The 27378-nt window shown below is 36.6% G+C and overlaps 2 protein-coding genes across 6 annotated transcripts in view; both read right to left on the bottom strand.

The window, feature by feature from the left end:
- LOC136843421 (peroxidase mlt-7-like) overlaps nt 1–13241 on the bottom strand; it is a 203554-nt gene extending 190313 nt beyond the window's left edge. For 2 of the 5 annotated variants that reach the window (XM_067111864.1, XM_067111865.1), the window contains exon 1: nt 11185–13241. The gene's annotated coding sequence lies outside the window, so the exon portion shown is untranslated. The remainder of the gene's footprint in view (nt 1–11184) is intronic. The other 3 variants (XR_010854550.1, XM_067111866.1, XM_067111867.1) reach the window with 3 other exon arrangements.
- LOC136843422 (chorion peroxidase-like) overlaps nt 13189–27378 on the bottom strand; it is a 37764-nt gene continuing 23574 nt past the window's right edge. The window contains exons 3-15 of the mRNA XM_067111868.1: nt 25682–26114; nt 24510–24710; nt 24092–24312; nt 22122–22292; nt 21699–21869; nt 19487–19605; nt 18620–18722; nt 18029–18226; nt 17611–17750; nt 17000–17164; nt 14055–14254; nt 13739–13907; nt 13189–13579 (exon numbers count right to left, since the gene is read on the bottom strand). Coding sequence (XP_066967969.1) covers nt 13766–13907; nt 14055–14254; nt 17000–17164; nt 17611–17750; nt 18029–18226; nt 18620–18722; nt 19487–19605; nt 21699–21869; nt 22122–22292; nt 24092–24312; nt 24510–24710; nt 25682–26114 — 2264 coding nt within the window. The 3' untranslated portion in view covers nt 13189–13579; nt 13739–13765. The remainder of the gene's footprint in view (nt 13580–13738; nt 13908–14054; nt 14255–16999; nt 17165–17610; nt 17751–18028; nt 18227–18619; nt 18723–19486; nt 19606–21698; nt 21870–22121; nt 22293–24091; nt 24313–24509; nt 24711–25681; nt 26115–27378) is intronic.

Raw genomic sequence — 27378 nt, 5'->3', positions numbered from 1 at the left:
ATTTTTTTCATTTATTGCTTCTAAATGGTAAAAAATCAACTTGATAAATGAAATAGGCATCCTTATTTACTATAAGATAGTTGTAGAAGATATTTACATAAATTTCTTCAGTATTAAATGCATCTGTGTGATATCATGTGATTTATTTTCAAAAGTCTTTTACTGGCTCTTGATAGAAATATTTCCATTCCGGCTGGAGGAAAATTAAGTATACCAAAATTCTGACCAAAATAAATCCCCTCAGAATGTTCTTGTCTTTCAAATGAAAACGAAGCGACTCAATAGATGCCATGAGCATCTAGATAGTTTGACGATATATATATATATATATATATATATATATATATATATATATATATATATATATATATATATATATATATATATATATATATATATATATATATATATATATATATATATATATATGTGTGTAACTTCTACAATATGCCTGCAAGGGGTTCACAGACCGCATTCCTACGATATTACAATCAGCTGAACATAAATTCAAGCTTTAATAACCACAATTACCGTAGAAAGAGTATGGTTACCTTATAATCGGTGAAAAGATACGTGTCAAGAAACCAAAAAAAATCTAGTTTTTAAATTATTAAGCAAACATACAAACTAAAATAACAAAAACAGCTTCAACTGGATGAAACGCCTTTTTTACACACGAAGAATTATCATTGATTACATTACAACAAAAATTTTAATGATTCTTGATTATTTCTCTTAAATTATTTCCTTTTCTTTTTCTGTAACAGTTGGGAATCGTCTTCACTTTCAGTTCTGCTGTGCTTCTCTACATATAAATCTATATCTCCTCCATCATCAACAACTAATGACCAAACATTAATGCACCCATAACCACCCCAATACCCACAAGGGTAAGCAGTGGCCATTTCTCCGGCACGCGCAGTTCAGTTCACAATCAGTTCTTCAGGTACATTTATATGGTGAACTAGGATCACCTATTAAAATAAAACATATTTGGGGAGTTTTTTGTTTGTTCGCTATTGTAGCGGAATAAAGCTAGATTGCATGTGGTGTGATTGACTGACTGATTGTGAAACTTAGTTCTCGAAGACCAAGCGTCGGAACCCATCAGGATTATTCAGCGCCGCATGTGGTGTGTCGTTTAACGTGCAGTGGAACAGACAAAATAACCCTTATCATGGTTGTCGTGGCTATCGTCATTCTCCTTTTGACTATCATCATTAACATTATTATCCTTCATTTTAGTGGTACTATAAACACTAATAATAACAGTATAACGCATGGATCAGCAGCAACCTCGTTAAGAGTGCTATGAGGAACCAGTGAAGATTACGCTCTACTTTTCCTCCTTTCCAACTACAGTCCTTCTATAGGACCAAGCTAGAAAAATATGTAGGGTTATCGCCCTACTTATCTTCTCTTACAGGGAAATAAAAAGGAAAAATTGCGTTGACCTATAAATCATTTGTTATTCATATTTCCTGATGAGAATTTACTCATATTACAACAATAACAACGATTTGTGGTGTGGGTGTGGGTGTGTGTGTGTGTGTTTAAACTCAGCACTTAAACTTTGAAAGTGAAGGAAATAGAACGACAACGGAAATTAGAACGAATTTCGACTTTACAGACCATAAAGGGAAAACTACATCTATTATTACGGTGGAGTGTCTGGTGTGCAACAGTGCTCTCGTCGATTCTTCATTCCATACCAAATAGGGCCTAATGCCATAACACTCGTTGCTACGGCTCTAGGTTATGGTATAAAATTTCCCAATCAACATTTATGCGTGCTTACGTGTGTACCACTTACGGTAATTACAATGTCACTACACCACTGTTCTTCCTATAGACCAAGGTGAAAAAAAAAAGGTCCACTCTGTCGTTTATTAGCCCCCACAGCCAAACATGAGAAGGTCTGAGCATGGGTCATTGACCGGTGGATACCTGAACACAAATTATTATGTATTATATATAAGAATTTACTTATATTACAACAACACCGATTTACGGGGTGTGTGTGTGTGTGTGTGTGTGTGTGTGTGTGTGTGTGTGTGTGTGTGTGTGTGTGTGTGTGTGAAGTGGGGGGGGGGATTTAATTCAGATGTTACCTGGCAGACGTCAAAAGAAGAGATGTGTATTGTAATCTTTTATTACCTGACGAGAAATTACGATACAAAGTTATTCCACGTCAGCTCTCCGTTAGTGTCTCGCACAGACACTAACGCACATATGAAGTACAAAGAGATGATCGCCCTTTGTTGCCATGTGAGAACATATTACATAGTTTACTTCTGGCAGGACAGTGCTATCTACTACACCAGGGTTTGTTAGGAGTCATGAGAAAGATGGGGAAAAAATAAAAAATAACAAGAAACAGAAGGAGTTGATAAAGGTGACTTTAAAGAAGGTTAAACATAGCGGATAATGATAATGACTGCTAAGCCATGTGCCGTAAGGTTGAAAACTAAGATAGTGTAATTGGTTCATGCATCATCACTAAATATACAGATCGAGCAAGCAGCATGATAATAATTAATTTCTTGACCAAGTTTTTCTTTCCATATTTTACCAAATAAACCATTATCCGTAAAGTCTACTGTCGGGATAAACAAATCCACCTTAAGCGTCGCACTCAAGCAACGCCCGCCAGTAGTAAGGACATCGTCCTATTTACTTTCTCAAGGCCATGAACAGCTAAAATGTATTAATTTCCCTACTACAAAATAATCTTAAAATATTAGGATGAGGACGATGGTCCCTGTTTTGGTTCAGCCAATGATTCCTTTTTAAGAACAAATTAACTTTGTGTGTGTGTGTGTGTGTGTGTTTATAATCAGCACATAAGTTTTCAAAGTGAAGTAAACAGAACGACAACGGAAATTAGAACGCATTTCGACTTTACAGACCATAAAGGGAAAACTACATCTATTATTACGAAGAGTATCCGGTGTGCAACAGTGTTGTCGATCCTTCATTCCATAACCAATCAGGGCCTAATACCATAACACTCGTTGCTATAGCTTTAGGCTATGGTATAAAATTTCCCAATCAATGTTTGTGCGTGCATACGTGTGTACCGCTTATGGTAATTACACTGTCACTACACCGCTGATCTTCCTATACCAAGCTAAAAAAAATGTACACAACATGGTCTGGGTGACCACAAGACGTAGTCGCCATACATCCAGATAAAGCCTTATAGCCTATAGCTATTTGTTTGGGGCAGCTATATGGGGCAACACGTTGACGTCTTGAATGAAAACCATAACTGCGAACGGAAAAGCAACACAAATTCGAGCCACACTCGAAAAGACAAGAACCTTTACGGAAAAACAGATAGGATGTACATTGCTAAAGTTCATATTGTTAAAAATCTATTCACTACTATGCTGGACAGTGGAGTTTTCTGGGTATTATTAGTTCTTGGATGAAGGACCTTCAAAGCATACAAGACTGCCGTTTAACAGCCCGCACCAGTCATACATGAGAATGTGTGCATGGGTGATTGAACGGTGGATACCTGAATAAAAAAATTACGTATTATTATATATATATATATATATATATATATATATATATATATATATATATATATATATATATATATATATATATATATATATATATATATATATATATATATATATATATATATATATATATATATATATATATATATATATATATATATATATATATATATTCAATCCCATCCGGGTTCCACAACCCTTGAGATAGATTCACGTATTTAGATTTCTTAATTGAAACAGCTTCAATCTTCTGACCTTTGAAACCAAACGTATTTCCTTATGCCATCTATGATCCATACCATTTCATTCTGCCGGTGGCAAAACTTATATAAATACAAATGGCAGAATTCTGGTGTGAATATTATCCCGACTGTTAATTTTGTGAAACCAAAGTAATATTTACTGCAAGATGTTATGCTTATGCCAATATCTTTGGGTGATATATTTTTCCAGAAAATTTAATCGAGTGCTGAACAGGTAAATAAAAATAGATATCCGAAGGTAACCTCTACCGTAAGAAATAAATTTTGTACCAGTCACAGTATGCTGTATAATAAATGTCGCTCACAAATGGACATATGATTATGAAGTTATCAGAATTGCTTTAGTAAATCTACAGTGCTCTCTAACCTATATATAGTTTTTGGCATTATTGTTAGTGGTAGTAAAATCATAAAATAACAAAAAAATAATAATATAATAATAATAATAATAATAATAATAATAATAATAATAATAATTGCTTATCGTGACTATGACAGAACTTTGACTCTAATTTTTGATGTCAGACGAACTGAACGAATTAACTGATGTCTGAATCCTGTCGCAGGATAATGTCTTAATGTAATTAAGAAAGCACTTCCATATATGCCATCCAAAACTGAAAGTAATCCATAAAGTGGCTATTCCTAGATCGAAGAGCAAATATTTTTATATTATTTCATCTTTTGTTTTTTGCTTTGGAGGAGTCAGTTCAGTATACTGATGAATGTAGCGTTCTGACACTTTTGTTCTACCACGTCGGTCCTAATCTATCTCCGATTCCAAATTGTCAAAAGTTATTCGCAGCTGGAGTCAAAAATTAAAACCAAGACTGGTGTATGAGCATGGAATAAACCTTAGCAAAATTCCAGCCTAGCTTCGACAAATCGGCGCAACCGTTAAGGCTTCCTTAACTGGACTACTAAACAGACTAATGGATATTGACCGACGGGTACTATAAGCCACTCGAAATTTTACAGGAACAAATGCCCCACTTAACTTGTCAATTTCTTCACACTTTTTGGATATGCTTGTCACCAAAACGCCCATGACCCAAATGGAATAAACGAAGAAATTCTGACGTCCGTAGCAAGATTCGAATGCGACACCAGAGTATCAGAAGTGTGAAGAAATCGAAAAGTTAAGAGGGCACTGAGGTTATTATAATTACATAAGTAACTAGTAAAAAAGTTATCAGTAGACATATGTGTGTGTGTGTGTGTATTCAACTGCATAGGTCAAAAGCCGTTTCCCACCCTGGTATCGATTCCTCACTGGTGAAGTGAGGGTAAAATTCATTTAATCACGCGGACCATAATAATGAAAGTATTGATAAAAGAATTTGCAATGTAAGAAAAAATCCAAAATCGATTAATTTGGAAAGATATTTATAATCGTTCAGTGAACCCTATTTGTCTCTTGCAGCAAAGATTCTACTACAAAATAACTTCCCTACCGTAAAGTGGTTTCATTTCGTTCAGCTAATATATTTTTGTTCTTCATCACGTTAGCCCTTATCACCAACAATCAGTAGGTTGGACGTCCCTCGTTATCATAAATCACAAACCAGGAACCCGTGAAGTGATTCTTCGTTTGTTGGAAGCTTAGTTGGAACTAGAGAAATAGGCCTAATCCTGGAGATAAAAAAGAGAAATCGCCGTTTCACCTGCATTTTTTGTTTATTTTTTCTCTCAGGATTTCCTTCTTTGATGGTGACAGGTCTTATGTGATATACCTTTTGTTCCCATTTTATTAGGAGTTTGAAAGAACGAGTTACCTCTGCTCATCTTCTGCAAAGAAATGGGGGTGGTGTTGTGAACGGAAAAGTCGTGGTTATTAATATAATTTTATCACTATTACAGCACACACCGTGAATATGCTTCTAAGAGCGTGGAAAATAATTAAAAGCATACTGAAAAGAAATTAATGTAAAATCAAATAGTATCTAACGTTCACGGCAACGTTTATGTGAAAGAAAAGGGTAAAACACCAGCTCTTTCAATAACAGAGCGATATTTGAATGAAATAAATCGTTAGCTTATTCATGTACTAAACACCGTAGAAGCTCGATATTCATATTCACAGCTCGTTGGCTTGCTTCTCAAAAACCTATCCACAGTACGAATAACGGCAGTAGTGAAGCCTATTCATAACAACATATTAGGCGGTAATATAAGAGGTGGTCGCGACGTCAAATCCTTATTCTAAAGACCCTGTGTACCACCCCGAAGCACCGGGTTGAACGACGGCAAGTCTGGACGTTGAGTCTACGTGAAAACAAAATGATGATAATTGTCGCAGGAGCAGTAGCATCAGTGAATAAGAAGTTAACTGCTACTTTTTTAATATGAGCTGGGTTTATGACACCACGGCTCTTGCTCCAACGCAGCCCGTTATTATCCGTGCTACCATCGGTACAACCACTCGATCTTTAGTTTGATGTTATCATATCTTAGGCAAGCAGGCCGTATCGATCATCCGATTTATGCAGCGACTTCAAATATATATATATATATATATATATATATATATATATATATATATATATATATATATATATATACATATATATAATGTATACATATATGATATAAATACACACACATATATATATAGCCTATATATATAAACTGAGATACAAAACCATTCTTTTCCCTTGATCTGGTTTCCCAATTCCAAATGCATGAATGTAGTCTGTATAACTCAAATAAGTCCCCCCAAAGAGTCCCAATCCGTTGATATGGCTGTTATTTTCTTCGTACATCCTTCAGTGACTAAACAAACTTCTTTGTTGGTTTTTCAGCTCATGAAGTAGAGCGTCGTGCTAAAGTTCGTTCCTTCTTAGTAAAAACCGTTTCACTTTTCCTTCTCAATAACAACTTTTTTTTTTTTACTTTCGTTTCTTTATCTTCGGTTTCCTTCATTCTTTCTACGATATGAGATGCTGGTGCTAATATAGACAATTCAACGAGAGAGGTTATGAGTTACTGTTAACTGATAACAACTGTACATAAATTCATTGGCACGTCATGTAATCTATTTAATCCTCTAATATATTCTCAGAGAAACTGACAGCAATTTCATGTGTGCATATATATCTATATATCTCTGCTCCTTTCCTATTCTCCTCAATTTCCCAAAAATGCTTAGGCTTGCCTTAACAGGATGACGATGACGGAAATAGCCTAGTTTCCATTAAATCGGTTTTTTCCGACCCTCACCTATATCAGTGAATACATGTCTAAAGGTGATTTTCAGCGCACCCACTATTATTTAAGAGAAAATTTTTAACGCAATTTTAGCGAGTTTCTACAGCAAGAGGTTATTTTTTTGGAAATTTATAATACATACATACATACATATTATGTATACACAATATATATATATACATAATTTATATCTAGATATATATATATGAGAGAGAGAGAGAGAGAGAGAGAGAGAGAGAGAGAGAGAGCAGAAATGCACTGTCGCACATTTTTTGTATGATTCTGTTTGTGTATTGAGTTTGGTTGTGATATATTTAATTTTAATTTATAACTGCTCGAGAACTGTTTGTTTCTGTCATTAACAATTAAAGCAAATGCATCTCATTGCTTACCATCTAACTAGCTTAATGAGTAGTTAAGGAGCACCAAACTAATTTTGAGTTCTTTCAAAGTATTCTTCAGGTTGTTTGCCAGTTAAGCGTAAGATCGTTGTCGGACTGGGACAGTCTGAGGAGAGGGGAACGAGAGCTGGTATGAGCAGAGGAGGACCTCCAGAGTCGTCCCTAGCAGAGGAAATACTTAAAAAATTTTCCCCAGTCAAGGGTTAATGGCTGGCCTAGCCTACATCGATTCGTGATCTATGGCCCTGTACGTCGTTCCTTCCTGGACGGATAACATCGTCATCGTCAACGACAATCTTGCTCAAGAGCTTAGAAAGGCGACTTACATAAATACCTCCACCTGCGTCACTTCTGTTTAATATAAAATGAAACACGGAAGTCAACTTTCGTTGCGTTTAAACAGAACTGTTATCTATTATCGCTATACATATACAGATGTGCCACGCGCCGGTAGCTATCATTCCTGCGTGGCTAAGCTGATGGAACTACGCAACTACCGTCTTTCCTTTCATCCTCCTTTATGGCGCGCGCGCGCACAGAAAAAACACACAAACACTCGCCTACTAACAAAATGAACCATAATCGATTCAGTCTCGTAAAACCTATTTGGCTTTTGTTAACCTAAGTAGTGAATTGCGAGTAAGACCGTAGATGACTGATGGTTCGCATTCAGACTGAAGAAAGGGATGGGGCGAGCAGTGTCTTCCCAAATACATTCTAGCGCCACCCCATCTTATTCAGTCAGGCAACAGGTATCACTGCCTGGCTAGGTCTCGCCAGCTCATAACCAGTGTTGCCTTTGCATTATGTTTTCGTTCATTTAAGATATATTAGAAAACAAGAATACAGCCGAAAAACCACAGTGGGCCGGGACCTGGCAAAAGTTCCGCATTTTGTCATTAGAGATGACTTCAAGACAACTATGTGTTTCCTCTCTTTTAGGGAAATTTTGACCTGAGATGGGAAAAAGGGAAGGAGTATGTTTTCAATGGAAGCTAGGAAATTTCACCAATTATTTAACATTTTACCCTCCTTAAACAAGGAAGGCAAATTTTTGTTCCTGGTGTATGGCTAATTTTCGTTATTTACCTTTGACGAAAAATGTAAATTGAATAACGACAATTGTATAAACAATTCTAGCTTATCATAAGAGTCAAATTTGCCCTTAAGGATTAGAAAAGGCTTCTGCGGCTCCGCCTGTAGTACTTTCCTTTCATGTCCGTCCAAGACACTTTCAGTTGTGCATTCAGCCAATAGCCCGTTATTTTTTCGTCATCTCTCCGTCCAGGACACGATCAGTTTGCGTTCAGCCAATAGCTATTTTAGATAATTCTGACAAAAAACCATGACGTTTTCTACATTTCTAAGCCAATAACATCCACCTGTTCTGAGAACGTTTTAAATATCCTGAAACTTTCACTCTCAGACTTCAGTCTCCTCAGTCAGTGTTTCAGTGACAACAAGCCATACAATTATTAAGTCCAGCAGTGGTGCAGACCACCTCCAGCTAAAGTTAAATGTAAACACATATACACAAAAATATAAGAAAGCACGGGAAAGTGATCCAAAATTTCGAGTCTGGTTCCAGTCTAAAAGACCCCGAATATTTTCTTAATGCATCAACACAGACGGGAAGGCAGGAAAATCTGATAAAACATGCTGAAGGAAAAAACATATTCTAAATATTAAAGCAGTGAAGTCAACAGTGAGTGTCTAAATGCCGAGTGCAACAAGATATAGACATCTGCGAGTTTTGGTGTCAAGCAGCCAACATGAAGAAAGGTGATGATACAGCTATGTTCCCTTTAATAGGATACTTCATGAAACACCTGCTATGCCTTCCACACTCAAGTACAACTGTTGAACAAGTGTTCTCCCAAATCAATCTGATGAAAAAAAAGTTAAGAAACCAACTGGATACATCTACCTTAATTGGCATGCTTCTTTCAAAGCATGCATTTACTCAAGCCTCCTGCGACAACTTCAAGATAAAACCAGCTCATCTGAATAGAATGAATGATAGCATGTACAAGACGCAGGACGAATTGGTAAGTCTATGCAGCATTTTTATATGTAAATTAACTATTATACGCTTACTAGGCTTATCCGGTATACATAGGGAAATTTTTCTCCAAAAAGGGAAATTCTGATGGCAAGTCTAGGGAAATTTTGGCTGGACGACCTCGCAACACTGGTTCAAGTAAGATATAACTAATATTGTTTTCTCTGCACCAATTAACGTTTAGTTAAGGTTAGGCCTAGGCTACGGGAAAGCAAGATTTGGCTGTTTCCTTGTAGAAATATGTCTGAGGATAATTGGGCTGGGTAAGATGGAAGCCTTGGTCAATGCACATGATCCATCGGCTCACGTAATAATAAAGGTCGCTATGAAAACATTGATATATTTCTACATAAGCATTGGTGTACACAAACCTTTTGGATAGTTAACCATTAAATAGTTACCGTTTTCTATTTGTTGCGAACAGGATGGTGCACACAAGAGGTATGACTGCCCAAAAGGTTCGTCAATGTCATAGTCACAATGCCTCCCAGGCAGTCTGCACACTGCTAACTGTTTAAGATGGGTACCAAGAACGTTTTTCATCTGATATAACTTTAGGTGCCATGGAACGCTACAGTGATTAGGAGCCCGCTGATGCTTTGCTAAGTCAGTGACGACAAAATACGAACCAAAATCAAAAGTGGAGCCCGATGATGTTCTTAAACATTTCTCTAGGTCTGTTGGAAATGAATTAAGGAATATGATAAAAGTTCTGTAGTGTTTTTAAAAAGTGGGAAACCGAAGTATGTTTAGGCTAAACTGCCATTACTTTCGCTTTTCACATAAGATAACTACATCGGCAATACTAGTTTTATGTATTTTTTTAAATATACCTAATAAAATTTTGTATTCACTATATAATCGACATCAATTTCTTACTTTCATATGACATTCTCCCGCCAAAAGTCTTCAGCGCTAAAAGGGTTGCATGTCTCCCTCCACACTGCCAAAGACCTAGCCTGCTTCTTCTTAACTGTAGTGATTACTACTTATAAAATGAAATTAAATCATTATCGTAGCCTTTCACCTCCAAAGCGTACACGAACGCGTAAAAAACCGTTATCTTATAAGTTCGAAACACTACGCTAACGCCCTTTTTTTTATGAAGCAATTTGCATTATTTAATTTGTTATTAGACCTCATTACTTGTAATTCAAGACTCAACATAAAATTATGAAACCGAACTGATGTTGCAATAATGCATGACACTGAATAAGGTCAATTTTTGTTATCACCCAAAACAGCGTTTTCGAACTAAGCCTATGCATACACCAACAGTGAATTACAATCTAACAGGTAAGTTTATTTGCGTTTTGTTTCTACATTAATACTCGGAGAGTCATACTATGTCGGATTAGGTTAGGCTACTTTTCAACCACCCCCGTTGATAGAAAAAAAATTTGAACAATCATAAGCCTAATAGACTAATGAAAATTTTATACTGCTCCATTTAATCTCACAAACCCGTACCATCCTCTTCCTCTCTCACCAGAGAGGTAACATTTCATCAATGCGTAATTCCAAGCGTTTTAAAAAATGAAATCGAAAGCAAAACATAAACATTAAAGACAGTACTAGGCTAACCATTATCAGCACTCAAAAAGCAAAATGGAAAATCACACTTTATGGGCGAGGCTCAGATCTCATTAGTCTAGGCCTACAAGAAATTTAAACCTTCGGTTAGCCTAATTAAAACAAAAAAAAAAAACTGGGCTAACCTTGTAGTGTGTAGTTGCTTAGTTTCTGGAGGGATATCCTAATGCCGTGGTCCGAAAGCGCTGCTGAAGTCATCACCACAGGTGGAAGCAAGTAGGATAGCCTATGGGAATATAAGCTAAGGCAGATTAGTTATGGGGCATAGGCCTAGGCCTATTTCAGTGATGGCCAGTGGGATCGTCTAAGCTATGCCTCCTGCCACCATTATTAACTTCGGCACTACGCCCAACTTTCCCGCACAAAACTTCACCATGATCGCTGCCTGAATTCCTCCCAGTGTCAAAACAAACATGGGTAACCTACTTTGACAGTTAGGATACGTCGACATGGGACCTTCGCCATCACTTCAACCACAACACATGACTACTACAACACACCGATTAAATAAATTTCACTGAGCTTTTCCGTCTAAAAGACGGTTCTGCAACACCAGGAACGTTATACACATCTATTGGCATAGCTACGCGTCTAATGGCTTGCTTTTGCAGGTGGAAATGCGGAAATTGACGGAGTAACAAGCATCACAACACGAGTCGAGTCCGGACACGGGACTACTATAGCCGATTCACTTAAGGTGGATTCTTGGGCCTACGAGACGTTTGTTTGGCGGCCTCTGATTGGCTGGTACCAGGAAGGTACGCAGCTCGCTCACAGTTTCATTTTAACGTCTGTAGCTCAGAAAACTTGCAATATGTTTATATTTCTTCATTTATCTCACATTTTACCCAAGATAGGAAAGTTCTGATCATACCATAGGATTCGGTATTAACTGTACAACTCAATCGTGATTTCCTGAAACCAGTAAGAGAAAACACAAAGGAACTGCAACGAGTAAAATGAAGAGAGAAGCATTTCATTCTTTATACTGTTTTTTACATATCGTCGGATTTTGCATCATTCATGCGATCAAGATAAAAATAAAACTAGTGTTTTCATACAATAAATTCACCCTGAATACACTCGTGCTTTCAGATTTTAGATGCGTGAGATGTGAAGAGAAAATGAAGAATATGTCTTATTATGTTGCATTCATTCTTGACTCAGTTTGGCAGTAGAAACCGAGAGAAGGTGATCTGCAAAGCTGAGGCGCTGTTGACAGTTGCCAATTAGCAATATGAGAAGTTAACAGTTTCGACAATATTTACCGTATTATTATGTCATTACATTTTCTGTAAATAAAGGCATAGAATTCACGTCATGACTGTCGAACTTTTTCACTCCAATATCATATATGTCCGTATGTCTGGACATATCTGATAAGAAAAAATGAATAATCAGAAGGATGCATCTGGATGTGTTGGCTTCAATTTAGCCTAGGTGAGAAATTTGCATACTGTAGGCTACATGATAAATAACAGGCCTGCATAATTATCAAAAATAACATATATATAGGGGAATAAACGTTCTGGTGTAAGAGCAGCTCAAACAAATTCTGAAAAAGACAGAATTTTATATTCGTTAAATCGCCAATAGATTTTATGGTAAGAAATAAAAAGATATACTTTCGTTCATTGAATGAACATACAGTATTATAAAAACCATCAGCTTTTCGTGTTATTGACCAGAGAATCAAGCGGCCATAATAATGAACTCATAATTATTAAGCCTGTTATTTATCATATAGCCTACAGTATGCAAATTTCTCATCTAGACTAAATTGAAGCCAACACATCCAGATACATCCATATGATTATTCATTTTTTCTTATCAGATATGTCCAGACATATATCCAGACATACGGACATATATGATATTGGAGTGAAAAAGTTCGACAGTTATAATGTGAATTCTATGCATTTATGTACAGAAAATGTAATGACATAATAATACGGTAAATATTGTCGAAACTGCAAACTTATCATATTGCTAATTGGCAACTGTCAACTGGGCTTTCAATATTGAAGACTGGCAAAAAAATTCTTCTTTCGAGAATAATAAAAGTTTTCTTGAAAGTAAAAAGTAAAAACTGAGGGACTTTTCTTGAAAGTAAAAAGTAAAAACTGACGGACCAAAATCATTTCTTTATTGAATTGCCAATAATATTGCCAATTATATTCTTTAAACACAAAATATAGCCAATATTTTGAAAATTAGCTGTGGATTATTTATCATGGGCACAGCTATAAACTAAATTCAAAATTCACATGAACTTCTAAGGACATGACTAATGTCCTTTTTCTCTTTTTCCCTTCTTGTGGCAATCTTTATCTTGATCTTCATCATCAGGGCACCCAGGGGTCCAAGGCTTCAAGCTGTACCGGCGAATGGATTTGCAGCAAACCTTTGGGTTGTCTGCCCCAGGGTTCTTGAGGGGCCATCGCTGGACATACTCAAGTTCCGGTAGATTGTTGCACATGATCATTGCAAGGGTCGCGTTATGCAACTGTTCCATTTGCGCTAGAGGAATCGGCAAAAATATTGCATAAGTTAATGATATGAAAGTACAGAAAATTTAAAGAACTCCTGGTAAAGGCAGATAAAAAGGGTAAAATGACGGTATCATTTAACTAACATATGAGAAAGAAAATTTGGATGGGCTGGGGATCTGGGGTTTACCTGGACTGAAGGCTCCTGGACTGTTTTTTACTCAAACCAGTATCTGTCTCCATATTTCAGTCTAAAGAACTGGTTATGAATGAGACAGGTGAAGGTGTGGCCCAAAATGCCTCCTGGTATAGGATTTTCCGACACTCCTCCAGCGTATAAGTCGATGTCTTCAACGCTCCTGTGGGAGAAAACGTTTGTTTTATCGCCTCAGAGACTGCAGGGCAAAGAAAACTTGTCCCAGAAATTTCTATCGCATGACGAGGAAAGTAAAAGGGTTCTGATCAGGGTTATGTACAACAGACGAGTTTACTTTTCAGTCTCTTACAGGTATACTCTCTGAAGGGCGTCAATTCTATCCTGAGCCATTTCTTTACTCAAATCGCTGAAGGATGACGCTGACGGGAGACCGCAGAATACCCTCCACCTGTTGTACGGAGGTAAGCCATGGTCTCGTCCTCTCTGTATGTTCAGTGCAAGAAGATCAAGGCCAAAGGGATGAGGACCTCTGAATAATTTTCCCGCCACCTGCAGAGGCAAATCAGAAAACGACGGATAAAAAAGCGGTCTAGCGGTCTAGTTCACTGTCTTGCGACACCATGCCTTTGTGAAAGACGAGGACATACCTTATGACTTATTCTTCTTTACCGTTCAAACAAAAATTAGAGGTTTCCTTTCATTAGCACTGGTTATTATATATACAGTATATGTATATGTATGAACTCCTAACTTCCACCCACATTTTTGGATTTGCTTACAATTGCAAGCTTACATCCGAGTGGGAAAAGGTCATAGAGTGGCTTCCACCCTCCGTGGCAGGATTCCAACTAACGTGCAGTCTTCAAGCAAGTCCACGTTTCCGCGCTATGCTTTCAACAGGAAATAAACAGAGAAGCTTTCACCTTCTGTGGCAGGATTCGAACAAATTCACGTGAGGTTCTAGCAGGAAGCACTTAAGCACTACGAAGCTTTGCTTCTTCATTTATTTACTGCTGTGATGTAGACTTGCATTTAAATGCGAATCCAAACTTATGTGAGGAAGAAAAAATTTAGGTCATTGTGGCTACTTAAAATATACATATATATAATATATATATATATATATATATATATATATATATATATATATATATATATATATATATATATATATAATGTGTATATATAGATTTATATTATATATACATATGTATATCGTATTATATAAATATATATACTGTATATTTATATATCTATATATATATATATATATATATATATATATATATATATATATATATATATATATATATATATATATATATATATGTGTGTGTGTGCGTGAATGTGACTGAATGTGTGCTTGTTTTTAAAATCACTGAACATGTTATGTATATACATACAGATATACCACATGGAAAAATGAATATACTGTATTTCTCTGGCATTATTCAAACTGAGTCAAGAACGAATGCAACATATGTTATATTCTTCATTTTCTCTTCACATATCACACGCATCTCAAATCTGAAAGCACCAGCTATTCAGGGTGAATTCATTGTATGAAAACACAAGTTTTATTTATCTTGATTGTATGAATGATGCAAAATCCGACGATATGTAAAAAACAGTATAAAAGAATGAAATGCTTCTCTCTTCATTTTACTGTTGTAGTTCCTTTGTTTTTATCTTACTGATTTCAGAAATCACGATTGAGTTGTACAATTAATACCGAGATCCTATGGTATGATCAAGAGAACTTTCCTATCTTGGGTAAAACGTGAGATAAATGAAGAAATATAAACATATTGCCAAGTTTTCTGAGCTACAGACATTAAAATGAAAGAGTGAGCGAGCTGCATACCTCCCAGTACCAGCCAATCAGAGGCCGCCAAAAAAACGTCTCATAGGCTCAAGAATCTACCTTAAGTGAATTATATATATATATATATATATATATATATATATATATATATATGTATATATATATATATATATATATATATATATATATATATATATATATGTATATATGTATATATATATATATATATATATATATATATATATATATATATATATATATATATATATATATATATATATATATATATGTATATATATATATATATATATATATATATATATATATATATGTATATATATATATATGTATATAGTATATATATATGTATATATATATATATATACATACATATATATAGTCCCCAGTTATCAACGATCCGGTTTACGGTGCTTATCTAGTGATGACGAGAACCGGATTTTCTGGACACCATCTCCAGTTATCGGTGTTGACCCTCACATCGCATCGGATCCTCGGTTATCGTGCGCCGATAACCAGGATGCTATTACTGGTAATTTTTGTTATCGCTGATTTTCAGTTATAAATACGCTGTCGGGGAACAGAACCCCACCAATAACCAGGGACTATATATATATATATATATATATATATATATATATATATATATATATATATATATATATATATGTAACATATGTATGTGTGCAAGACAGCTAATCTCTACTTATTTTTCATTACCTTTTCCTCTTTACACATAGAAGTATATTAATTTGTCAACTACAGCCTTGTATATAAATTCCCATGTAGGATTTCTCCATATGAAATTCTGTTCATTTTTTTAATAATAAAAACAAAAGTAAAAAATAATTAAAGACAATGAAAGATTGGTAAGGTAAAGCTCAAAAATTCAAAAATAATTAGCATATCCTTTTCGAAAAATGTAAAAAAAAGTAAGTTATAAATGATGGCATATGAGAAGCCTTATGAGCTTTACTAAAACCGAGGAAAGCGGGGCAAAGATTGACAGTCTGTCGAAATACCGAATCAAGCCTTTTTTTGGAGGGGGGGAGTGATGGAGGGGTGTAGTCAAAATATGGTGTTGAATGCACGCGACAGATGGAAAAGTTAAGAGCATTAAAATGAAATGTTTAAATAACTGTAGTTTAAATAGAATAGGTTTACGCTATCCGGGGAGTAATTGAAATGCTGACTGAGCAATTAACAAGACTATTATAATCATTGTTGCTCTTTATTCTGGTGGCTTGAACATGTACATAAGGGTCTCTAATTATGTGCAACTGTAAGATTATATGTACAAGCGCAAGAGCACGCCATTTGAAGAAGCCATTATTTTTCGGGGGTCGAGCACTTTCCTTTTGCAACTGCTTTCAGTGATATTCTCCACTAAGCCACAGGGCGGCAATGAGAGAGAGAGAGAGAGAGAGAGAGAGAGAGAGAGAGAGGCCTACCTCCAAGGTAAAATAGGGATCCATATTATCCTCCGGAAGGTTCAGTCCTCCTCGAGCGACGTCGCACATCGCGTCCCTTCTGTAGAGTTCGAATGGATTGAAGAACTGAGTTGACAATGCCTTGGGGGATGTCCTCCCGTGTCCCGTAACGTACAATAGATTGTCCTGCAAGAGAGAAAATGACTGAACCGGCGAGGTAGAGTGTTGGCAGAAAAAAAGCAAAGCAAATTGGCTGAAATAGAATGGAAGGTGAGAGCGCAAAGTAAGTAGCTAGGGATAAAATGTGAGAACCTTACGGTGTGGTGAGAACGACTAAAATCTCTTACAAAAATATTAATGGAACAATAGCATACAGACAATAAATCAACTGGAACGTTTATTTCCTTACAAGAGAATAACAGTTGTGAAAGCTGCCCATTTGTGTTGTACATACGGTCACAAATGATTTTGAATTATTCTTTTATACTGCTTCTCGATTATCTGAAGCACTGTCCCTTTCACGCCTCAGAGTAGTCAATATTTTAACCTAAATGTTATGATCAAGTGCACAAAATAGCGTTCATTTTATACCGTTTACATGAGGAAGATAAAGACTGACACTGCCAACTTACAGCTATAAGGCTGTGGCCAAAACGATACGCAGCTGTTGCAAAATTGTTTGCAATCGCAGCGTTTATATATGGATCGTAATCGTCGGTTTGCTGGTCCCCTTTCAGCGGGAAAAGTTTTGAAGAAGTCATGAGCGTTGGACCTTCGAAAGACAATACGAATAAAGGGTTAAGAGCGCAGCCAATAATTCACTGTTCTAAGACAACATGAATTGGAGCAAACTGACTTTATGAATATGTCTGCACACATATACACAAATACTTAAGAAAGTGAGAGAAAATGGGTAATCAAAATTCAAGTATTTCGTAATACTCTGAATAAAGAACTAACTAAATTAGATTCAGAAGCTTACTAAAGGGCCAGCAAATATTTGTTTAATACGACATTTGACAATGAACTTGTTCTAAATCATGAGCCTACCAATGACCGTCGGCAAAAATTCGTTGTAGGTGACTTGCTGCAGCAAAGCCCAAACGATCCTCCTGGCTTCCTGAAAGATCATTTCATCATCCCAATCAGCGTGACACTTGCAAAGGATCTTTGCTATCCTGTTGTGCTCTCGGGCGAACAGAGTCTGGAAGAATGTCAGCAAGACCTGCTCGTTGACTCGACCGTCTCCTGAAGACAGGAAGAATTTGGTTGCTGGAAGGATCTGATCAGCATTCAATTTACTGTTTGGAGTAAAGCTTGATAAGAGCTGCTTCACGCGTTTACAGGGTTTCATGTAACTTAAATTGCACATCAGACTGTCAATTTTAACCTAACCCATCTTAGGGCGCCCTGCCCTGCCTAAAATGTCCTAAGGCACCAAGCCATGCCTAAAGTGTCAAAAGGCGCCGTAATCCTCACCCCCAGGGACACCAAGTCATTTGCCATCTGTGACTCTTGCAATGACAGCAGGGCTCTCATGTTTTGCCATATTCAAAGTAATAAAAAAAATTATAATACAGTAAAACAATCTTTTAGAATATGTCACATGAGTGACAAATTAATGAACTCTAGATGACTTACCTGCCTTAAAGCAGTATTTCCCTTCGTCTACCATGCTAGCCGTATTACATCCATCATTCACGTTTAATTCTCTAGGAAGAAGCGTTTGACCATCTTCGGTTACCTGAAAGCAGATGAAGGCAAAGTTGGAAACTGAAAAAGTCGGTTTGTCACTGTTTAGGTATAGCATTCAGACCCTTGTATAGAGAGCTATTAAATACTGAAGATCCTAAATAAGTCGCAATACAGTAAAAAGTGACTTTTGCTTCCGATGTTAACATCCTCATAAAAATAAAGGTACACTACGTATCTTTAGATCTTGAAACGCTCAAGTATGAAGAGAAAAAAATAAGAATAGCTATTAGTAATAAATTATTGTTACTTCCTTGAAGAGAGCAACCTGAATATCAGTAAATATAAATCCAATGCTGTCGTCATCTCAGGAGGGCTTTGAAGCACACTTATGTTTAAAAATGAAAAAGTCAAAAATACAAGATTTATACAACTAAACAGTTGAAAAAGCCAAAAATACAGGATTTATATAACTAAAAAGTTGAAAAAGCCAAAAATACAGGATTTATATAACTATGTTTTAATCAAAGCTTTCATGATTCATACTATAAATTTCGAAGAAAGTTTCCTTCGTCTGAGAGCACATTATGTACATGCATATCAATTAACTCCACAAGCAAACTCGAGTTAAATTCATACAAAGGGCATGACGGCTAGTGGGCTTGCTATAATCTCTCTAAACACATGTGTCACAGAAGTTCTCCATAAGAGCAGGCATTGCAAACGTCACACAACGATGGTTTGTTGTTATGAAGCAAAGGTTATCCTAGGATGACAGCCAATAATAACTCCTTAAGAAGATCCACCTCTCCTTACCTGTCCTTTCAGAAGTCCACAGGTTAAGTTCCGAAGCTCCATTGATTGAATGGGTTGGACCCCGTAGATGGCAGAGCCGTCCAGGTAGGCTGATTGCTGACTACTTTGTTCCCTGGGGACTTTACCGGAGCAGAGGAATTAAATTTAATTCGAATGATTTATAAAATCAAACTGCCACAATGAACTGTACGTCCACACCACAGTAGAACTTGTCATAAACGCACGTTGGAAATTATCGGGTACGTGTCACATACAGATTGCGAACAGGTCAGCAAACATCAGTGGAAAACGAATTTTTGGCAAACGCTGGATAATCCTATGAAGCACTTGCCTTGTATTAACCTGTTTGTGATGTGTGTTCGACAAGTTGTAGACGTGTTTACAACAAGTTTCATTACAGTACGGACGCATCCTTAGTTCCCTAATCTTTTTGGATATGTTTCCTATTGAGAATTACAAGAATCCAAGTCATGAAAATTTGATTCCAAGACTTAATCTACGGTGCTGCAATAAAAATGCATTTCACCTCATTGCATTCAAATCTGTTGAAGAGAGAAATTTTACCAAACCTGAAAACCCCTAGTAAATGTATCTAAGTATGAACTGAAACCAATTCATATCCTTGATAGCATTGAGGTCTTAGAATAAAAGTCGATTTCTTCATTCGTTCTTCTACAGATTTCAAAGTTTAACGTGGGAAGGAACAAAAAAATGTCGGTTTGTGATCTGCCTTTGCTTCTTTATTGATTTCATCGGTATTTCTTTCTATTTCACTTGTTTTGTCTCTCTTTCCATGAATACAGTATTCTCTGCGCTTGTTTCCTTTGCGTGTTAACTGTCCATGTTGCTCGTTGAATATGACTGTCTGCCAGCTTGAATAATATCAGTAACTGAGAAACCTAATGGATTTACTAAAGAAATTCTGATAAGTACGTATATGTATTATAAGAAGAACTGTCAGGGTGAGAAAGGTGAATATACGTAGGAGTGGTAAAAGGGTGGATCCAAATGATTTGAGATGATTCAGTCATATGGAAAGAATGGAGAATGAAAGTTTGGTGAAGATAGAATAGACAATTTAGGCCAACGACGAAGCGCTGGGACCTATGAGGTCATTCAGCGCTGAAAGGAAAATTGAGAGTAAAAGGCGTAACAGGAGGAAAACCTCGCAGTTCCACTAATAAACACTGTTAGAAGAAGGTGGAAAGTAAGATGGAAGAATATGAATGGAGGTACAGTAAAAGGAATGAAAGGGGTTGCAGTTAGGGACCGAAGGGACGCTGCAAAGAACCTTAAGTAATGCCTACAGTGGACCGCGTGAGGTGCACTGATGGCGCTACCCCCCTACGGGGTGAAATTTTGGTGAAAAGAGTACATAACTCTGAAAGGGCGGGGAGAGACCTGGAAAGGACTATAAAGATGAAATGAAAGAGGTATTGGAAAGAATGGTCCAAAAATACAGTTAGAGAGTAGGGGTACAAGTCGGGCGAAGACAAAACGTGCTGACGAGCCTTGCGAAAGTTTAGGTATGAATGTGTCAAAGATCATTTTTTGTTTTTCTGGAAGCCAACCATGTTACGGGGAAATGGATTACGGTAAAAATTCTGATATACATATATATATATATATATATATATATATATATATATATATATATATATATATATATATATATAATATACATATAAACAGTATATATATATATATATATATATATATATATATTACACACACACACACACACACACACACACACACACACACACACACATATATATATATATATATATATATATATATATATATATATATATATATATATATATATATATATAATAGTCCACAAACGTCCTTTAATATCCAATTCGCTCTACCTCGGAAATAATATATTTTCATATATGTTACCGAGTTCTTGTCCTTCGCTGGTTCGAGCCCACGGGACGACGAACTTACTATCAAATAAAATAAAATCCCCTTCGGTAACATATATGAAAATATATTATTTCCGAGTTAGAGCGAATTGGATATTAAAGGACGTTTGTAGCTTACTGATTGTGTATGAATCACGGTGATGATAGTGATAAAAAGTCATATATATATATATATATATATATATATATATATATATATATATATATATATATATATATATATATATATATATATATATATATATATATATATATAGTAGTACGTACATGTTTTTACTTACAAAAACGACAAAAATGCGGGATCGGAGCTGAACGGACGAATTCCATACAGGTTTCACCGAAGCACTTGTAGAACTCGTCGTCTGACGGTATCGAAATTGGAGCGCAGTCCGGATGCATGAACGAAAATTTATGGCAACACCTGACGGGGCCACCCCCGTAAATACTTGTAACTGATGAATGAACAAAGGGAAAATATCAATCGTTCGCAACAACAGGAGCTTCTATAAAATTATTTTCGTACATTTTCTCGGCAAACAAAATAAGCGACAATGAACGAAACTTTAATAAACAGAAATGATCAATGTGTACTTTTGAAAAAAAAATTATGGAGCAAAACTTATGCCGTCATCAATCTGTTTAAAAAAATGATGTTACAAGTACATAATTACATCAGTCATGAGATTTTTTTTACTCTTCCGTACCTTGAGCGAGCGGCGTCGCGACGAAGTCATGGTCAAGGAACTGGCCAAAGGACATGTGCAGAATGGAGAGAGAGCGAGACCCTTCGCTCCGAATCCTGTTGATGGTCGTGCTGACTAAGCGGGCGCTGGGGAGGTCAATATTTAGTACTGACCGCCGGAGGGTCGAGACTCCTGAAAACATAATGTTTCAATCTTCATGAGCCGTTTGACTGATACTTTTCTACTGACCGGAAAAACAATTCAGAATTTTCACTGGCTATCTGTTTAACTTATACTATTCTAAAGCTGGCCATACACGACTGGCGCGCTGATTTCATAGCGATTGGCACGAACCGGTCACCCTTTAACGTGAAAATGGCGGAAAAAATTTACTCCGATTAACTGAGTGGCTGTCTGACTGACATTTTTCTCAGGAAATTGAATCAATTTTTGTCTGAATAACTGGCAATTTTTACTGATACGATGCATTTCTGGTGACAAAAAACAACAGGTTTTAACCAGTAAGCTGACTGGCTGCAACATTAGTATGCATCTGGTGAAAGAATGACCTAAAAGCGTTCTGAATGATCAGAGAAATAAAAAGGGAAAGCATCCATCCGAATCGCCCTCTCATTAGCTGTGGGTCTTATGTATTTGTATTTCCTGAAGAAAAAATATGATCGCTTACTGGAGAAGGAGAACTTAATTGAATATAGAATTTAAGCCAAAGGCCAAGCACTGGGACCTATGAGATCATTCACAGCTCAAACTGAAACTGAAAGTAAAAGTTTGAAAGATGTAACAGGAGGAAAACCTCAAAGCAATTGCACTATGAATCAATTGTTAGAAGTGGGTGGAAAGTAAGAAGGAAGAAAGAGAATATGAAAGGAGTTACATTAAAAGGAACAAAAGGGGTTGCAGCTAGGGGCCGAAGGCACGCTGGAAAGAACCTTAAGTAATGCCTACAGTGCACCACCGCATGAGGTGCACTGTCGGCACTACCCCCATACTGGGATGGAGAAGGAGAGCTGTTAATAAATACGAATGATTATTCCTCGAAACCAGAATTAGGGTACAAAATTACTTTCCTATTACCAAGTAGTCACACTCAAACTGGAATCAATATTACAACAAGACTATCATATACATTTTTCTGCTCATGCATGCATGCGTTCATGAGCAGAAGTATCCACATGCATGAATGTACGCTTGCCCTTTTTTTATGAGACTACAAAACTAAAAGTATATCAAGGTTTTCGGAAGTGACTAGTTCCTCGCTGGACGGGTCGGTATAATTTTCGGGTAGCACTCTGCTGGGCCCGCGTTCGAGTCTCCAGCCGGCCAATAAAGAATTAAAGGATTTTATTTCTGGTGACAGAAATTCATTTCTCTGTATAATGTGGTTCGGATTCCACAATAAGCTGTATGTCCCGTTGCTAGGTAACCAATCGGTTCTTAGCCACGTAAAATAAGTCTAATCCTTCGGACCAGCCCTCTCTAGGAGAGCTGTTAATCAGCTCAGTGGTCTGGGTAAAATAAGGTATACTTAAGTTTTCGGAAGTGACAGGAAAACAATTTAGGAATGTAAGGAAGAGTATATACAACCGCAGCTTTGTATATCATAATTATTAGAGTTTAAAGCAAAAGAAAATTAACACTGAAATGTTTCACATTCCCTACGGCATAATTAGACAACTGCAAAAGTAGTTAAGTACGCCTTGAGTATACCGTTGGTACCGAAAAAACCACATATTCTGCAATACATCGTTCTAACATCCATTTTAACGAATGTCTATCTGATATCGCTCTATACATGTCTATAATTAAGATCTGGTGCTGTAAATGAACACTGTTTATCTTCGTATTTGTCATGCGTTTGTAGAGACATTATTCGTGTGTGTAAAAAATTCCGACACTGCTCAAAATTAAAATACTAAAATATGAAATACGCCTATGTTTTAATTTCAAAATATGAAATGTTAAACCCATACCGTCATCATACTCAGCACGCAAATCTCTCCTGTAAGGCCGGAAAGCCGCTCCCCAAAGAATGTTGGCCAAGTTGTTGCAACTTCCGTCCAACGTCCGGTAAGGACTGTTTGGAAAACAGACACTAAACTGCGGCCTCCTGAAATCGCTCAATATGTCGGAACAATTACCAATGGGACCGAGAACCAGTAAGCCCGATACAGCCTCGTCCGGTATCTCGAAGCTAATAAAAGGAGAGAAGGAAATTAGTTTTCTTCTAAGGATCATTGTAGGACTATCAAAACACATTAATGTCAATTTAGAGATGGAAAGAGCAGTTGAAATAAACACTCTCTCTCTCTCTCTCTCTCTCTCTCTCTCTCTCTCTCTCTCTCTCTCTCTCTCTCGTCCAAAATTTTTATGAAAACGCTCAATATTTACCTTTTTTGGAAGAAACTCGTAGCTTCTATTAGAATTAAACCACCGCGAGCCATTTTTGTAGAAATCGGATCCGTTCTCCGGAAGGCGGTCTGGTGCTTCAGAGAAGGATCATCCGCGCTAAAAGTAATGTTTTCGGCTTCCATTTCTAATTCTATTGCATCCTTGTTCTGAAGTTTCCCTTCCCCTGATACTAATCCCTCTCTGAAAGAGATGGAAAGAGAAAATGAGGAAGAGTAATGAAATCGATATTTATTATAATTTACTGTACTGTAAAGACAAATGCTGTCAACTCTAGGTGATTTCCGTGAAATCGAATTTTGTTCGTCATTATCCAATTCAACTTCTATGCATAAATTATCGCAAAAACTATACTCATAAAGAAGCTGGAAAAAGGGGAAAGAAAGGTTGTTCGGTTAAAGATTAGTCTAATAACATTCTCTCCTTTTTTTTTTTACTATCATCAAGACAACACATCTCAGTGAAACTGATTTAAAGAAAAATCTAATCCTTTGGTAGGGTACTGCGCAGTGTCTCTTCTTGCCATGCGGCATTCTGATATCTGTTGTTCCTCTTGTCTGGTTCTTATTGACTGTCGACAGTCAGGGGCTAAAACATAGCTGTCAAATACGCTAAGTGGAAAAGTTTAAGCAAAAGCTGGTGTTGATGGCCACAGTAGTTGCAAAGCAAGATTGCGTTAATTCATCGATCATTTCAAGAAAATTATACCCCAAAAAGCCTCCTAAAGTACGCCATCTGAAATCTGCTGAGAAAACGTTTCCATCAGCCCGTGCAGTCTTCGAGCGTCCTATGAAATCAAACGCGATATTCGTACTACTGTAATAACCTCATAGATACATATTACTGTTCTATGTTTCTTGCAAATGCTTATGAAAAGCAAGCGTCTGGTCCATCGTTTTACAACCTATCGTTAAGAGTCGCTGAAAAACTTTCAATATTTATTAATAACTTTAAATCAAAGTCTAACATGAAGGTGAAAACGTATGAACTTTCATAGCATCTCAAAACAATCAGTCAGTTTCATAATATCAAAACTGGAAGAGTCATTCTGCAATATCTCATTTCTCAGGTTAAATGATCAAGGAACAGAACTAAATTCAGTAATAAATTTAATTACAATATTATGGTTGCGTCTAAAGAGACAGCGGACTTACTCCTTTTGAGTTGTAGTGTCCTGGTTTACGAGTACAGCAACACTCGCTAATGACATTTCCTCCGCAAATTTCTTCGCCACCGAAATATCTTCCTCTGTGATATTAGTAATATTCACTGAACCGGTGATAGGATTATCTGGTGGTGTGGTTCCATTGGTGGTACTGCCTAGGGTAGGAAAGGTACGCTCTGGTGCAGTGGTAGTTGTCACTTCAGGAAGGGTGTTGGAGAATACAACAGTTCCCACAGTTCGGGTAGGCTCGGGAATGGAGGTATTGCCTTGAGTGGTTGTACCAGGAGTTGTGGTCGTGGGGGTGGTGGTAGTACTCTCGGAAGTGGAGGTAAGATTTTGATCAGGAATTATATAATTTTGTCTTTTCTTTCGAGGCCTTGGCATAATGAATTCCACGTAGACTTCCATGAACCAAGAAAAATCTGCAAAAAATTGTTATCCATTGTTGATTGCAATTTTACATGCAATAGTACATAGTTTATCCACGAAACTATACAAGACTACGAAATTTGCATATTTTCCTTTCTTGCTCAAACCATAAATCCTTCTCTAATACTACTACTGCTACTGAAAATAAGGCTCCATCGATTATCTGTTCACGGTGTGCGCGAAAATAAGTCAAACCTTGTAACATTTTTCTTCCCTATCTTAGATAACATCTCAGCACTCATAGATGCTGTCTCCAGGTATATGGGTTCTGAGGTCTTTTTCCCAATCATTTATTTCACACTGATCTAAATATCACCTAACAGCTTGTGGTAGCTCAAAAGATGGTTTTCAGCTTTTCTCTTCCCTCTTGGTATTTCTCCATACAATCCAGGACTCTGGTAAATGCATGAAACCTATCTCTTATTTCGTTCTTAAAACTCCTATTCAGATGATTTGTTAACAACCTTAACCGTTATTCATGTTCATCACTGTTCCACAAAAATACTCGAGAGCATCGTTTCACAGACAAACTTTACCCATTAATCAAAGATCTCTCAAGGAACTATTTACTTTTAAGAGCAGGGGCCAGTAGGACTGGCCACCTAATGCCCTTTCTAGGCCAGGCTAAAGAAAACTAGAGGAAGGAAGGGAGAGAGGTACGACGTAACTATCATAAGCCCTCAAAGATCTTACCATACAGAGACAAGAATATACCAACGTATACTGCTACTATTTCTCGTCTCTTAATTCCGCGACTTTTTTTCTTACGAGAAAATCAATCTCCTCATTGCCTATGAAACAATCCTTAATCGTAAACAAAACTCGTCATAAGACATCACTTGTTAAAAAAAATTCTTTGACTTTCCTTAAATAATTTTTGTTCCAGGGCCGTTTCCAGGTGTCATTGCATTCTTGTCATAATAGCATCAGACCAAAAAATTTGTAATATTCACTCAAAGTATTCATGGCTATTTTTATCATTATGCTATTGGTGCCCTTCCTACCTGCTTTTATTTTTTTCGGGGGCAGGTTGCCATTCAACCTTCCTTTCATTAGGCTTTTCGCCCTATAGCAACAAACTTTTATCCTTCTATATATATAATATATACGTGTGTGTGTGTGTGTGTTCTTACTGAATGCTGAGACACAAGTGGCGTCTACTATCAAAAGGCAACAATTCTCCAATTTCCTATTTCTCTTCTCGTCTTTAAGGGAAAAACTTTTCTAGAAAACGATAAAATTTACAGTCATGTTGTT

The sequence above is a fragment of the Macrobrachium rosenbergii genome, chromosome 11 (assembly GCF_040412425.1).
Source record: "Macrobrachium rosenbergii isolate ZJJX-2024 chromosome 11, ASM4041242v1, whole genome shotgun sequence".
Taxonomy (NCBI): domain Eukaryota; kingdom Metazoa; phylum Arthropoda; class Malacostraca; order Decapoda; family Palaemonidae; genus Macrobrachium; species Macrobrachium rosenbergii.
Note: the sequence above shows the minus strand (reverse complement) of the source record. Positions and strands in the feature narration are given on the sequence as shown.